The sequence below is a fragment of the Anomaloglossus baeobatrachus genome, chromosome 1, assembly GCF_048569485.1.
Source record: "Anomaloglossus baeobatrachus isolate aAnoBae1 chromosome 1, aAnoBae1.hap1, whole genome shotgun sequence".
In the NCBI taxonomy this organism is placed as follows: domain Eukaryota; kingdom Metazoa; phylum Chordata; class Amphibia; order Anura; family Aromobatidae; genus Anomaloglossus; species Anomaloglossus baeobatrachus.
This window is the reverse complement of record NC_134353.1, coordinates 741,058,705-741,073,653: the sequence shown is the minus strand read 5'-3', so window position 1 is coordinate 741,073,653 and position 14,949 is coordinate 741,058,705. Positions and strand designations below refer to the sequence as shown.

At 52.2% G+C, this 14,949-nt stretch overlaps 1 protein-coding gene across 1 annotated transcript in view; it reads right to left on the bottom strand.

Moving 5' to 3' along the window:
• MPHOSPH9 (M-phase phosphoprotein 9) overlaps positions 1-14,949 on the bottom strand; it is a 213,125-nt gene that overhangs the window by 34,631 nt on the left and 163,545 nt on the right. The window contains exons 18-21 of the mRNA XM_075322863.1: positions 14,307-14,479; positions 7,794-7,952; positions 7,581-7,695; positions 7,361-7,449 (exon numbers count right to left, since the gene is read on the bottom strand). Of these exons, the coding sequence (XP_075178978.1) occupies positions 7,361-7,449; positions 7,581-7,695; positions 7,794-7,952; positions 14,307-14,479 (536 nt within the window). The remainder of the gene's footprint in view (positions 1-7,360; positions 7,450-7,580; positions 7,696-7,793; positions 7,953-14,306; positions 14,480-14,949) is intronic.

Below are 14,949 nucleotides of genomic sequence, written 5' to 3'. Positions count from 1 at the left end.
GGGATCACAGAGTGTCCGTGAGAGTGCAAGACTGCTACCACTGCTGCCATGATCTTGGTGAACACCCGGGGGGCTGTCGCCAGACCAAATGGCAGAGCCACGAACTGAAGATGTTCGTCTCCTATCACGAAGCGCAGAAAGCGTTGGTGCTCCGTAGCAATCGGCACGTGGAGATAAGCATCTTTGATGTCTATTGATGCTAGGAAATCTCCTTGGGACATTGAGGCAATGACTGAGCGGAGGGATTCCATCCGGAACCGCCTGGCGTTCACATGCTTGTTGAGCAGTTTTAGGTTCAGAACAGGACGGAAGGAGCCGTCCTTTTTTGGAACCACAAAGAGATTGGAGTAAAATCCTCGCCCCCGTTCCAGAGGGGGGACAGGGATCACGACTCCTTCTGCTCTTAGAGAGTCCACCGCCTGCAGCAGGGCATCTGCTCGGTTGGGGTGTGGGGAGGTTCTGAAGAACCGAAGTGGAGGCCGAGAACTGAACTCGATTCTGTACCCGCGAGACAAAATGTCTGTTACCCACCGGTCTTTGACCTGTGACAGCCAAATGTCGCAAAAGCGGGAGAGCCTGCCACCGACCGAGGATGCGGAGGGAGGAGGCCGAAAGTCATGAGGTAGCCGCCTTGGAAGCGGTTCCTCCATTTGCTTTCCTGGGGCGTGAGTGAGCCCGCCAGGAATCTGAGCTCCCTTGTCCTTTCTGAGTCCCTTTGGACGAGGAGAATTGGGGCTTGCCCGAGCCTCGAAAGGACCGAAACCTCGACTGCCACTTTTTCTGTTGAGGTTTACTTGCTCTGGGCTGTGGCAAGGAAGAGTCCTTACCCTTGGACTGTTTTATGATTTCAGCCAATGGCTCACCAAACAGTCTGTCTCTAGATAATGGCAAGCTGGTTAAGCATTTTTTGGAACCAGCATCTGCTTTCCAGTCCTTTAACCATAAGGCTCTGCGCAAAACCACAGAATTGGCGGCCGCCATAGAGGTACGGCTCGTAGATTCTAGGACAGCATTGATAGCATAGGTCGCAAACGCAGACATTTGCAAAGTTAGGGACGCCACCTGTGGCACTGCTGGATGCATGATAGCATCCACCTGTGCTAAACCAGCTGAAATAGCTTGTAGTGCCCACACGGCCGCGAATGCTGGAGCAAACGACGCGCCGATAGCTTCATAGACAGATTTCAACCAAAGGTCCATCTGTCTGTCGTTGGCATCTTTAAGTGAAGCGCCATCCTCTACTGCGACTATGGATCTAGCCGCAAGCTTGGAAATTGGGGGATCCACCTTTGGGCACTGGGTCCAGCGTTTGGCCACTTCAGAGGGAAAAGGATAACGGGTATCCTTAGAACGTTTAGAGAAACGCTTGTCTGGATGAGCGTCGTGCTTCTGGATTGATTCTCTGAAGTCAGAGTGGTCCAAAAAAGCACTTAATTTACGCTTGGGATATAGGAAATGGAACTTCTCCTGCTGTGCAGCTGCCTCCTCTGCTGAAGGAGCTGGGGGAGAAATATCCAACAGTCTATTAATCGCCGATATAAGGTCATTAACCATGGCGTCACCATCAGGGGCATCCAGATTGAGAGGGGCCTCAGGATTAGAATCCTGATCACCGTCCTCAGTCTCATCACAGAGACTCTTCTCGCTGAGACCCTGAGCAGTGTGATGACGTCGAGGGTCTTTCCCAGCGAGCTCGCTTAGGCTGCCTGGGACTGTCATCTGAGTCAGAGACTTCAGCTTGTGATGCTTGAGACCCCCTTGAAGTACGGATTAGTTCCAACTGAGGGGGACCAGAGAGAATAGCCACAGCAGTGTCCATGGTCTGAGGAACTGGCCTGGCCTGCAAGGTCTCCAGGATTTTTGTCATAGCCTCAGACATTTTATCAGCAAACACTGCAAAGTCTGTCCCCGTCACCGGGGCAGGGTTCACAGGCGTCTCTGCCTGGGCTACCACCACAATAGGCTCTGGCTGACGAAGTGCCACTGGGACTGAACATTGCACACAATGTGAATCATTGGAGCCTGCCGGTAGATCAGCCCCACATGCAGTACAAACAGTGCACACAGCCCGTGCCTTGGCAGCCTTGCGTTTTGCGGATGACATGTTGCTGCCTCCTCAGAGCAGTACAGGGTGTCCAGCCAAGAAGCGACCTTACCGTGCAACTATATATATATATGGTACCAAGAAAAAAGTACACTAATATATCACTGAGGCACTAGTGGGGCCAGCACTACTGTGCAGCTTACCGCCCGCTTAGGAGCGGTGTGTGGTCGCCAGAAATCCCTCTAGTCTGGGTCTCCCAGAGCCTGCTGCCTTTCCCCAGCCAGAACGCATGTGTAATGGCTGCCGGCGTCCTTGTGGAGAGGGGGGGGCGGGCCCTGGGCGTACACCGACGAAGAGCGGGAAGTCTGCTTCCCCCTGTGCCTAGTGAGAGGGCTGGAGCATGTAAATAAAGCTCCAGCCCTCGGCGCTGCCATTGAGCAGCGTCTCTCCCCTACCCTGATTGACAGGGTGGGGGCGGGAACGAAGCGGCGCTAGGCCGCAGAAGCCGGGGGCTAAAGTTAGAAGCGCCGCCGCCGTAAAAGCGCGGTCGGCGCAAAGCCCCCGGCGCACCACAAGTCGCAGCTGCGCCGCCGCTCCAGGAGCGGTCGGCGCAGTAGTTCCCAACACACAACGTAACTCAGCAAAGCTGCAGTGACCTAACCCCCAGCGTACAGCGCCACTGTCCCCGGCGCACTACAACGCTCAGCAAGCCCTGAGAGTGTCCGTGCCTGCCGGGGACACAGAGTACCTGAAAGTTGCAGGGCCTTGTCCCTGAACGGCACTCCCGCTCCCAATCCAGCAGGTTCTATGGGTCTGTGGATGGAGCCCGGCCCCAGGGCTTGGGGGCCGGCAAGATCCCACTTCCACAGAGCCCTCCAGGGGATGTGGAAGGAAAGCAGCATGTGGGCTCCAGCCTCTGTACCAGCAATAGGTACCTCAACCTTACAAGCACCACCGCGGGTGAGAAGGGAGCATGCTGGGGGCCCTATATGGGCCCTCTTTTCTTCCATCCGATAGAGCCAGCAGCTACTGCTGACTACAAACAGTGGAGCTATGCGTGGATGTCTGACCTCCTTCGCACAAAGCAGAAAACTGGTGAGCCAGTGATCCCACTGGGGGTGTATAGCCAGAAGGGGAGGGGCCTTACACTTTTTAGTGTAATTGCTTTGTGTGGCCTCCGGAGGCAGTGCTATACACCCAATCGTCTGGGTCTCCCAATAGAGCGCCGAAGAAAAAGAGGATTGGGGCTTGGCGGAGGGACGAAAGGACCAAAACCTCGATTGTATTTTCCGTTGCTGAGGTCTCTTAGATTTGGACTGGGGTAAGGAGGAGTCCTTTCCCTTGGATTCCTTAATAATCTCATCCAATCGTTCGCCAAACAAGCGGTCGCCAGAAAACGGCAAACCGGTTAAGAACCTCTTGGAGGCCGAGTCTGCCTTCCATTCGCGAAGCCACATGGCCCTGCGGACTGCCACAGAGTTAGCGGATGCCACAGCTGTACGGCTAGCAGAGTCTAGGACTGCGTTCATGGCGTAGGAAGAAAAAGCTGACGCTTGAGAAGTCAAAGACGCAACTTGCGGAGCAGAATTGCGTGTGACAGCATTAATCTCAGCCAGACAAGCTGAGATAGCTTGGAGTGCCCACACGGCTGCAAAGGCCGGGGCAAAAGACGCGCCCGTGGCCTCATAGATGGACTTCACCAGGAGCTCTATCTGCCTGTCAGTGGCATCCTTTAGCGATGAGCCATCTGCAACCGATACCATGGATCTAGCCGCCAATCTAGAGACTGGAGGATCCACCTTGGGACATTGAGCCCAACCCTTAACGACTTCAGAGGGGAAGGGGTAACGCGTGTCAGTGAGGCGCTTAGTAAAGCGCTTGTCCGGAACCGTTCTGGGCTTCTGGACAGCGTCTCTGAAGTTAGAGTGATCGAAAAACGCACTACGTGTACGTTTGGGGAACCTAAACTGGTGTTTCTCCTGCTGAGACGCCGACTCCTCTACAGTAGGAGGCGGGGGAGAAAGATCCAACACCTGGTTGATGGACGAGATAAGATCATTCACTAAGGCGTCCCCTTCAGGTGTATCAAGGTTAAGGGCGACGTCAGGGTCAGAGCCCTGAGCTGCGACGTCCGCCTCGTCCTCCAGAGAGTCCTCAAGCTGGGAACCCGAGCAGCGTGAAGAAGTCGGGGAAGATTCCCAGCGAGCCCGCTTAGCCTGTCTAGGACTGTGGTCCGGGCAGGAGTCCTCCACGTGAGACCTAGGGCCCAACCTGGGAGCGCACTGCGGCGCGGACCGAGAGGGGCCTGGAGGCGACGATCCAACAGGGGCCGGGGCCTGTGTAAGGATCGGTCTGGACTGCAAAGCTTCTAGCAGCTTGGCAGACCATTTGTCCATAGACTCAGCCATGGATTGTGAAAGTGACTCAGAGTTTCTCAGCAAAAGAGGCGAACTCTGTCCCTGCCGCCTGGACAGGGGGAGCAGGGGGGTCTACATGAGCCGAGGGGCCCACTAGTGACCGAGGCTCCGGCTGAGCAAGCGAAACAGGGGTCGAGCATTGCTCAGTGAGGGTAGGTGGAATCCGCAGGTAACATAGCCCCACAAGAGGTACAGGCCGCAAAAAAACCCTGTGCCTTAGCAGCTTTGCTCCTTGTGGACGACATGCTGTTGTCTCCTAGGAGAATGATCACTGAGGGTATATGGGCAAAAAAGGGTATACAGCCCGACCGAACAGAAATATATATATAAATACGTATCTATTCCGGCACCCTAGGGGGACCAGCACCGGGTGACCGGTGTGGCTTACCGACCGCTAACAAGCGGAGTGTGTGTGTCCTCCAGATTCCCTGCCTTAGGTCCCCTGGAGCTGCAGAGCTCTTCACTGAGAATCCTCCACCGGCAGAATGCCAAAAAATGGCTGCCGGAGCTCTCAGGGGAGGAGTGGAGCCGTGGGCGGCGCCAGGAAAGTGCGGGAATCTGGGGTCCCCACAGTGATCAGTGAGGGGGGAGGAAACATGCAGGACGACGTCAGGTCGGCAGTCCCGCCCTTACCACTGACAGGCAGGCCCGGGGGCGGGATTTTTGCGACTAGGCCGCGATGAAGCCGGGGACTAAATTTGAGACCGCGCCCGACAAGCAGGCACGGTCGGCGCGGAAGTCCGCCGGCCTTCTCAATTCAGCAGCTGCCGCAGCGTCCGGGAAGAAGGTGCGCTCCCTGCACAGTCCCCAATGGGGACACAGAGTACCTTTGAGATGCAGGGCCCGGTCCCTGAGGTTGAATAGACTCCGGTCCGGCAGATTCCCACAGGGGCTGCGGAGGGAGCACGGTCCCAGTAAATGGATGACCGCTCAGGATCCCACTTCTCCCAGAGCCGCTAAGGGATGGTGAAGGAGACGGCATGAGGCTCCGGCCTTTGTACCCGCAATGGGTACCTCAACCTTAACAACACCGCCGACGTAGTGGGGTGAGAAGGGAACATGCCGGGGGCCCCGTGGGGGCCCTCTTTTCTTCCAACCGACATAACTAATATGAAAATGCATGAGTGGATGTGTGCCTCCTTCCACACAAAGCATAAAACTGAGGAGCCCGTGATCCACGGGAGGGTGTATAGGCAGAGGGGAGGGGTTACACTTTTTAAAGTGTAATACTTTGTGTGGCCTCCGGAGGCAGAAGCTATACACCCAATTGTCTGGGTCTCCCAATGGAGCGACAAAGAAAATAACTTTTATTATACTCGCCTGTCAGGCAGTCCGGTCTGATGGGCGATGCTGGTCTCGGTCTGACGCCTCTTATCTTCTTACGATCAGCGTCCTCCTTCCCTTGTCTTTGTGGATGACACGTCCTACGTCATCCATACAGAGTCCTCCACTGTGTTCTTCCTCATGCACACTTCTCTCTGCCCTGCTGAGGGCAGATCAAAGCATTGTAGTCCACACGCGTGGGCGTTCTATGACCTTTCCGCGCACATCCGCATTACAGTATTTGGCTCTGCGCGCATCAGGGCAGAGAGAAGTGCCCGTGCACAGGAGTGCAGTGGAGAACCCTGTATAGATGACATAGGACGCACTAGCTACATGGAGCAGGGAAGGAGGACGGCGATCACAAGAAGATAGGAGGCGCCGGACCGAGACCAGGAAAGCCCCATAGGTGAGTATAATAAAAGCGTTTTTTTATTTTATACAGAGTGGCTTGGGCACTTATATACAGTATTCTACAATGCTGTATATAAGGGCTTCTGGATGGTGGCTGCAATTTATATGGAAAAAAAATCTGGTAACAAGTTCCTTTTAAAATGCTATTAACCTACAGACTGACCCAATATCTGCAAGTTAATACTGTTTTTTGACATGACATGTTCCTATTAAATGGTTTATTCCCTTTCAGGTTATTTTCAGGGTCAGCAGAAGTATGTTAAAACATAACCAATGCTGTATTCACCATCCCTGGGTCCACCAGCAAGTCTAGGCTCCTGGTTATTGCATTGGCTGCAGCACTGATGTCACAAATTGCCCATCAGTGAACTCTGCAGCTCTGCCCATGTAGACGGAATGCTCCTTTCAGAGCCACTGAGCTCATTAATTGCCTGCCGCGTAGTTGACATGACATCAGCACCGCAGCCAGTTCCAGACATTGGGAACAGTAGCAGAGACGCACTGGTGCACTCAGGGAAGGCGGGTACAGTGCGGTTTGTTATGTTTTAACAAACTGTATTTGGGGAAGTTCATCATCTGAAATGAGACAACCCCTTTAAAGGGTTTGACAAGCCTTAGGCTACAAGTCTGCAATCACTCTATGTGACTGCAGACTTGTGAATCCTCACATTGCTCACACTGTGTGCTATGTGGAGTCTCCAGTGTCGGCTTTAGGAGCAGCAGCCGTGTGACAGCAAATATGCAGTCACATGCCGACTAGATGGATGTGGCCTCGCACAATGTAAGTGTTTTGATCAAGGCCAGACAAAGTCTAGTTGGAATGTCGCTGGAAATATGCAGATTGCATATTTGCGGTCACATGATCACCTGCTCCCCACGAATCCTCACAGCACAAAATCAGTTTATTTACGTAATAGTTCAAAAACATAATGTAGAATAGTTTGGTAATTGCCCCACATTAAGGAAAATACCTCCTACTGATAACCACCATTCACACAAGGCATAAATCCAGACTTCCCTGCTGCAGTAATATCAGGGTTGCATTAACTTGTATTGTGCTGCGATGTAGCAACGGCCCAGATGGAACCTTAGTCGCAGAATAGGTGTCGTGGGCAAAGTCACCATGTAGCCCCAACAAAAATCAGACATATTACCAAGAACTCACCCTCAGGTTCCTCCGGGGACATGAACTGCAGTCTTTTTCTTGGACTCTGATGTTTGAACGTTGATGAATCCACCCAAGGCACATCATACCTATAACAAAATGTCTTATATACAGTAATTCATGTAGGTTCTCAAAAACATGACGGAAAACATTGAAGGTGCAGCCAAATTTGTAAAAACAAGATATAGATATTGAGACAAAAAGTAAAAGTAATCAATACCTAGTGTTCTCCTCACTACATAATAACTGGCTTAATCCTGGAGAAAGGTTTTCACTTGGAGAACGCTTAGGACTACATTTTACAGCCGCTGCTGTTAACATCAATTCACGTTTTGCTGCAGAAGAAAATAAATCAAGGTCAAATTTTGGTGAAATTAGACATTTTATTATAATGAAGACAAATAAAAAAAAACAAACAACACATAGCCCTTACTTGGTGTACTAACAGACTTGCGATTTGCTGGTGGCAGTGATGATGATCGTGGCCCACATGGAGAATTAGGTGGCCTCTGTCGTTCTCTACTTTTCTCAGGAGAACCACAAGGGGTCCAACAGTCACTGATGCCCATCAGGTGTCTTTTGGAAGACAGTTCTGTAATGTTTAATAACAAGAAATGTGTCTTTTCTGATTTTGCTAATGCTTTGGCGCAACCAATATGGACAATAAAACGTTGTACCATTCAAGAGTAGCAAATCTAGAATGACAGTAGTCTAAAGTCTAAGGCCACATTGTCACATTCATGTGTCACGGTTTGAGAACAGACCTTAATTTATGGACCAGTCGCATTAATTCTGACCCGAAGTTGACAGTTTCGTAGGCATATACAAGATTGTCGAATTCAGATCATGGATATGTGAATACTGCCTAATGGAGTGATCCGTTATTGCTAAACATAACAGTGCAGACGTGCCATTCAGGAATCAGGAAAAAGAGAATTTTGTTTACTTACCGTAAATTCTTTTTCTTATAGTTCCGACATGGGAGACCCAGACCATGGGTGTATAGCTTCTGCCTCCGGAGGACACACAAAGTACTACACTAAAAAGTGTAGCTCCTCCCTCCGACCATATACACCCCCTGGATGACCACATCTAGCCAGTTTAGTGCAAAAGCTGAAGGAGGACATCCACCCACAAGTAGAGATAGAGTAAAACCCGGAATAACCGGAACCTCTGTCTACAACAACAGCCGGTGAAAACACACGGAACAAGAACTGCCAACAGGCAACAGGGAGGGTGCTGGGTCTCCCATGTCGGAACTATAAGAAAAAGAATTTACGGTAAGTAAACAAAATTCTCTTTTTCTTCATCGTTCCTTATGGGAGACCCAGACCATGGGACGTCTCAAAGCAGAACATGGGTGGGAAATAAACAGAAAACTGAGAAGTAGGCCAAACCTAAATTCACAAATGGGCGACAGCCGCCTGAAGGATGCGTCTGCCCAAGCTCGCATCTGCCGAAGCATGAGCATGCACTTGGTAGTGCTTCGAAAAGGTGTGCAGACTAGACCAAGTGGCAGCCTGACAGACCTGCTGAGCCGTAGCCTGGTGCCTGAAAGCCCAAGAGGCACCGACAGCTCTGGTCGAGTGCGCCTTAATCCCCGGCGGGGGAGGCACCTGAGAACATTGGTAGGCATCGGATATGGCCGACCTAATCCAACGAGCTAGGGTCGGTTTAGAAGCCGAGAGACCCTTGCGCTGACCTGTGGTCAGCACAAAAAGAGAGGTGCACCGCCTAAGAGCAGCGGTGCGTGACACATCGATCCGGAGCGCCTGCACCAAATCTAAAGTATGCAACGCTTTCTCAAAGCGATGCACAGGGGCCAGACAAAGGGAAGGCAATGAAATGTCCTGGTTAAGGTGGAAAGGAGACACCACCTTAGGGAGAAAGTCCGGAGTCGGACGGAGAACCACCTTGTCTTGGTGAAAAACCAAAAAGGGTGACTCCGAAGAGAGCGCAGCCAAATCAGAGACTCTCCTGAGAGAAGTTATGGCCACCAGAAAGACCACCTTCTGTGAAAGTCGAAACAAAGAAACCTCCCTAAGAGGCTCAAAGGGGGGTTTCTGTAAGGCCGTGAGGACCAGATTAAGGTCCCAGGGATCCAGAGGCCGCCGGTAAGGCGGAATGATGTGAGATGCGCCCTGCATGAAGGTGCGCACCTGGGCCAGTCGGGCGATACGCCGCTGGAACAACACTGACAGAGCCGAGACCTGTCCCTTGAGGGAATTGAGGGATAGTCCTAGCTGCAGGCCGGACTGTAGAAAGGACAGGATGGTCGGCAAGGAAAACGGCCAAGGAGCATGGCCGGAAGAGCGACACCAGGACAGGAAAATTCTCCAAGTCCTGTGGTAAATCCTGGCCGAGGAGCTAGAGGGGGAAACACGTAGGCCAGACGGAACTGGGACCAATCCTGAACCAGCGCGTCCGCCAAGGCCTGAGGATCGTGGGAGCGAGCCACGTAAACCGGGACCTTGTTGTTGTGCCGGGATGCCATTAGATCCACTTCCGGAGTGCCCCACTTGCGGCAGATTGACCGGAACACTGCCGGATGCAGGGCCCACTCGCCGCTGTCCACGGTTTGACGGCTGAGATAATCTGCCTCCCAGTTTTCTACGCCTGGGATGTGGACTGCGGATATGGTGGACCTGGAGTCCTCCGTCCACTGAAGGATACGTTGAACTTCCAACATTGCTAGGCGGCTGCGAGTCCCGCCCTGGTGATTGATGTAGGCAACTGCTGTCGCGTTGTCTGACTGGACTCGAATGTGCTTGCCCGCCAACAGGTGGTGAAAGGCTACGAGAGCTAGGAGCACAGCTCTGATTTCCAGCACATTGATCGAGAGGGCTGATTCGGACGGAGTCCAAGTGCCCTGTGCTCGGTGGTGGAGAAACACTGCTCCCCAGCCGGATAGACTGGCATCCGTGGTGAGAATCACCCAGGACGGGGCCAGAAAGGAGCGTCCCTGGGACAGAGAGAGGGGCCGAAGCCACCACTGAAGAGAGCTCCTGGTCTGTGGCGACAGAGCCACTAGCCTGTGCAAGGAAGAGGTCTGCTTGTCCCAACAGCGGAGAATGTCCAGCTGCAGGGGACGCAGATGGAACTGGGCAAAGGGAACCGCTTCCATTGACGCCACCATCTGACCCAGCACCTGCATGAGGTGCCTGATGGAATGACGGCGGGGCTTCAACAGAGAGCGCACCGCCAGATGAAGGGACTGCTGTTTGACTAAGGGCAGCTTCACAAGTGCCGGCAGAGTCTCGAATTGCATCCCTAGGTACGTAATTTTCTGCGTCGGGGTCAGAGTGGACTTGGGCAGATTGACAAGCCACCCGAATTGAACAAGCGTGGCGAGAGTGAGCGAGACACTCCGCTGACAGTCTGCACTGGATGAAGCCTTGACTAGAAGGTCGTCCAGGTAAGGAATCACTGCCAACCCCTGGAGGTGCAGAACCGCAACCACTGCTGCCATGACCTTGGTGAATACACGAGGGGCCGTGGCTAACCCGAAGGGGAGAGCCACGAATTGGAAATGTTCCTCTCCGATTGCAAAACGTAGCCAACGCTGGTGTGAAACTGCAATTGGCACATGCAGATAGGCATCTCTGATGTCGATGGATGCTAGAAAATCTCCTTGGGTCATTGAGGCAATGACCGATCGCAGAGATTCCATGCGAAAGTGCCACACCTGAACATGCTTGTTGAGAAGCTTGAGATCCAGGATGGGCCGGAAGGAACCGTCCTTCTTGGGGACTAGGAAGAGGTTTGAGTAGAAACCTCTGAACCGTTCCCGGGCGGGAACCGGTACAATTACTCCGTTGGCCTGCAAGGATGCCACGGCCTGAGAGAAGGCGGCGGCCTTGGAACAGGGGGGAGTTGACAGAAAAAATCTGTTTGGCGGGCTGGAAGAGAATTCTATCCTGTAGCCGTGGGAGATGATATCCCGCACCCACTGGTCGGAGACGTGTTGGAACCACACGTCGCCAAAGTGGGAGAGCCTGCCACCGACCAAGGACGTTGCTGGCGCAGCCAGATAGTCAAGAGGAGGCTGCCTTAGTGGCAGCGGCTCCTCCGCTCTTCTGAGGACGCGGCTTCGTGCGCCAGCTGGGTTTTCGATCCTTGGCTGAGTTAGTGGACGAGGCTGAGGGCTTAGAGGATGACCAGTTAGAGGAACAAAAGGAACGAAACCTCGACTGGTTCCTGCCCTGGACAGGTTTCCTGGTTTTAGTTTGTGGCAAGGAAGTACTCTTCCCGCCAGTAGCTTCCTTAATAATTTCATCCAGTTGTTCACCGAACAGCCGGGACCCAGCAAAGGGGAGCCCAGCAAGGTACTTCTTGGAAGAAGCGTCTGCTTTCCACTCTCGAAGCCACAAGATCCTGCGGATCGCGAGGGAATTAGCGGAAGCCACCGCCGTGCGGTGAGAAGCCTCCAGAATGGCAGACATGGCATAGGATGAAAAGGCCGAAGCCTGGGAAGTTAAGGCAACCATTTCGGGCATAGAGTCCCTGATGAGGGAATGCATCTCCTCCAGAGAAGCAGAGACGGCCTTAAGAGCCCACACTGCTGCAAAGGACGGGGAGAACGAGGCCCCTGCCGCCTCATATACAGATTTGGCCAGAAGGTCACCCTGGCGGTCAGTGGGATCCTTAAGTGCGGTGCCATCGGCCACAGATACAACTGTCCGGGCTGAGATTCTAGACACCGGAGGATCTACCTTTGGTGAATGAGCCCACTCCTTGACCACCTCTGGTGGAAAGGGAAAACGGTCATCAGAACTACGCTTTGGGAAGCGTTTGTCAGGACAGGCCCTGGGCTTGGTCACAGTGGCCTGAAAACTGGAGTGGTTAAAAAACATACTCCTTGCTCTCTTAGGTGAGGTAAACTGGTGTTTTTCTACCAGAGAGGCTTGTTCCTCTGACACTGGTGGATTGAGGTCCAGTACGGAATTAATGGACGCAATCAAGTCACTAACATCCGCATCACCTTCAGATAGATCAATGGGGTACATGGAGGTAGCGTCCGAGCCCACAGTAAAGGCATCCTCCTCGCCCTGCAATTCAGCTCGTGAATCAGAGCCGTGGGACGAGGAAGGAGAAGAGTCCCTGCGTCTCTGTTTAGGAGGACGTGGTCCGGGAACAGATGAAAAATCCTCTGTGAGCTCTAAGGGGGCTGATGCATGGTCAGCAGAGTCCGGGACAGCTGTCCCATGGAGTCGGCAAAGGACTGGGAGATAGCTTTAGAAAACGATGCTACCCAAGCCGGGGGTTCAGCCACCGGGGCTGGAGCAGCCGGAGGGACCACTGGGGAGACTCCAGGCTGAGGCACCACCATGTTAGAGCAGGCATCACAATGTGGATATGTGCTCGGTTCAGGCAGTATGAGCTTACATGCAGTGCATATAGAGTAAAGCCTTGCAGCCTTGCTCCTAGTGAGAGACATGCTGCTGAGGTGGAGGTTCTGCAGTAAAGAACAGACTCCTTCAGAATGACTCCCAGAGAGTGTACAAGAAAGTCCACAACCAGAGGTTGTGGCTTACCAGACCGTTTTGTGTGCCCTCTGGATTCCACAGCTTGGACCCCCAGACAGATGCAGAGCTGCAGCAGCCAGCGCCGATCAGTGTGTAAACGCTGATAAAATGGCGCCGGAGTGAGGAGGGGGGGGCGGGGTTTAGTCCAAGAGCAGGAACCGGAGGGCCAAGGAGAAATACAGGGGAGGGAAACATCTCCTCAGAGAGGAGTGTCCTCCCCTGAGCTGAACGGCCGGTGGGCGGTGCCGCACTGTCCCCCTGCATGACTGACATGCAGGGGCAGTGAAAACGAAACTAGGCCGCAGCCGAAGCCGGGGCCTAAATTTTACAATGCGGCCGACGAGCAGGCACCCTCGGCGCGGTTCTCAGGAGAAAACCAGAGAACCGGCCGGAAATCACAGCACAGTGAAATAACACACTCTCCCCACAATAAATGCACAAGGGACCCTTCAATAACGTCTCAATACTTAGCTTATGAGACGCAGGGCCAGGTCCCTGAGGGGTGAGCGCTCCGTCCGGCAGGGTCCTGAAAGGGCTGCGGATGGAGACCGGTCTCCTGCAAAGCAGAGAGAACCGTGATGGCTCCCACTTCAAGCCAGAGCCCGAGGGATGGTGAAGGAGCGCGGCATGTAAGGCTCCAGCCTTGTAAATCAACCTTAACAGCACCGCCGACACAGTGGGGTGAGAAGGGACATGCCGGGAGTCCAGGCTTGGACCCGCTTTTCTTCCAACTCTTTGAAATCAAAAATCAGATGAGAATGCATGTGTGTGTGTGACCTCCTGAACACAAAGCATTGAACTGGCTAGATGTGGTCATCCAGGGGGTGTATATGCTCGGAGGGAGGAGCTACACTTTTTAGTGTAGTACTTTGTGTGTCCTCCGGAGGCAGAAGCTATACACCCATGGTCTGGGTCTCCCATAAGGAACGATAAAGAAAGCAATGTGTAAAGCTGTAATGACAGACATAGTGACTGCCACCCAGGTTTCATGCTGCACGTTGTGTAAGCCTACCCTCATTAAAGCTTCATAGAGCTTCACTCTCCCTGATCTCTTGTTTAAAGTGGATATATATCTAAAGCGGTTTCTATTGCAATAATAGGAGCAGACACAGACTTGTTATATGCTGCTAGAGTGGAACCTTGGATTAAGAGTAACTTGGTTTGAGAGCGTTTTGCAAGACAAGCAAAGCTTTTTACACATTTGTAACTTGGTTTAAGAGCAATGATTTGGAATAAGAGCAAATACAGCGCACACTTGTGGTTCCGTTCTTTCACTGTGCTCTTACCCGCTCTGTGTAAACCTACTGGAGGTACCTTTCTGTACATATGTACTGTATACATTGTAAGCGCAGTATATACTATGTAGCATGTCTATCAATTTGCATTTGTGGATATGGAATATGTTATCCGCATACACTTACTATGAAAAGCACCGTCTTTATTTGCAAATGTGCTCCAAATTTTCATCTCCTTCTCTTCTTCATAATCTCTCAAGGCTTTTAAAATAGGGCTCTCCTCACTGCCGCTGCTTTCTGCTTTAGGTTTAGATGCCAAGATATCATGCACAGCATCCTTTTCTGGAGGAGAATGGTACCTTAAGATATAAAAATATTATTAGTCCTGGTCTGTGAATTAAATAACAGCATAAAGAATAATTTAGTTGTAGCACTTATTTTAATATACCATTTTGGACCCACATCTTGAGAATAAATGCCAGCCGGTATAAACTTTCCCATTGACAATAGAACATTTGTGTTGAAGGTTATATTCAGACCCTCTGTTGCAAATATCAACTGATTTGATGGAAGGATTAATGCTGCATGTGTTCTGACGCCATGACAGAACCCTTAGGCCCTGTGCGCACTAGTGCGTTTTACCCACGGATTTACCCGCGGATTTGCCGTGGAAATTTCTGGAGAAATGTCTGCAATCTTTGTGCAGACATTTCCCAGCAAATCCTATGTGAAAAAAAAATAGCTGTGCGCACGCTGCAGATTTTTCTCAAGAAATATCCTTGAGAAGAATTTCTTGAGAAAATTTCTTGAGAAAATGAGCATGTCCATT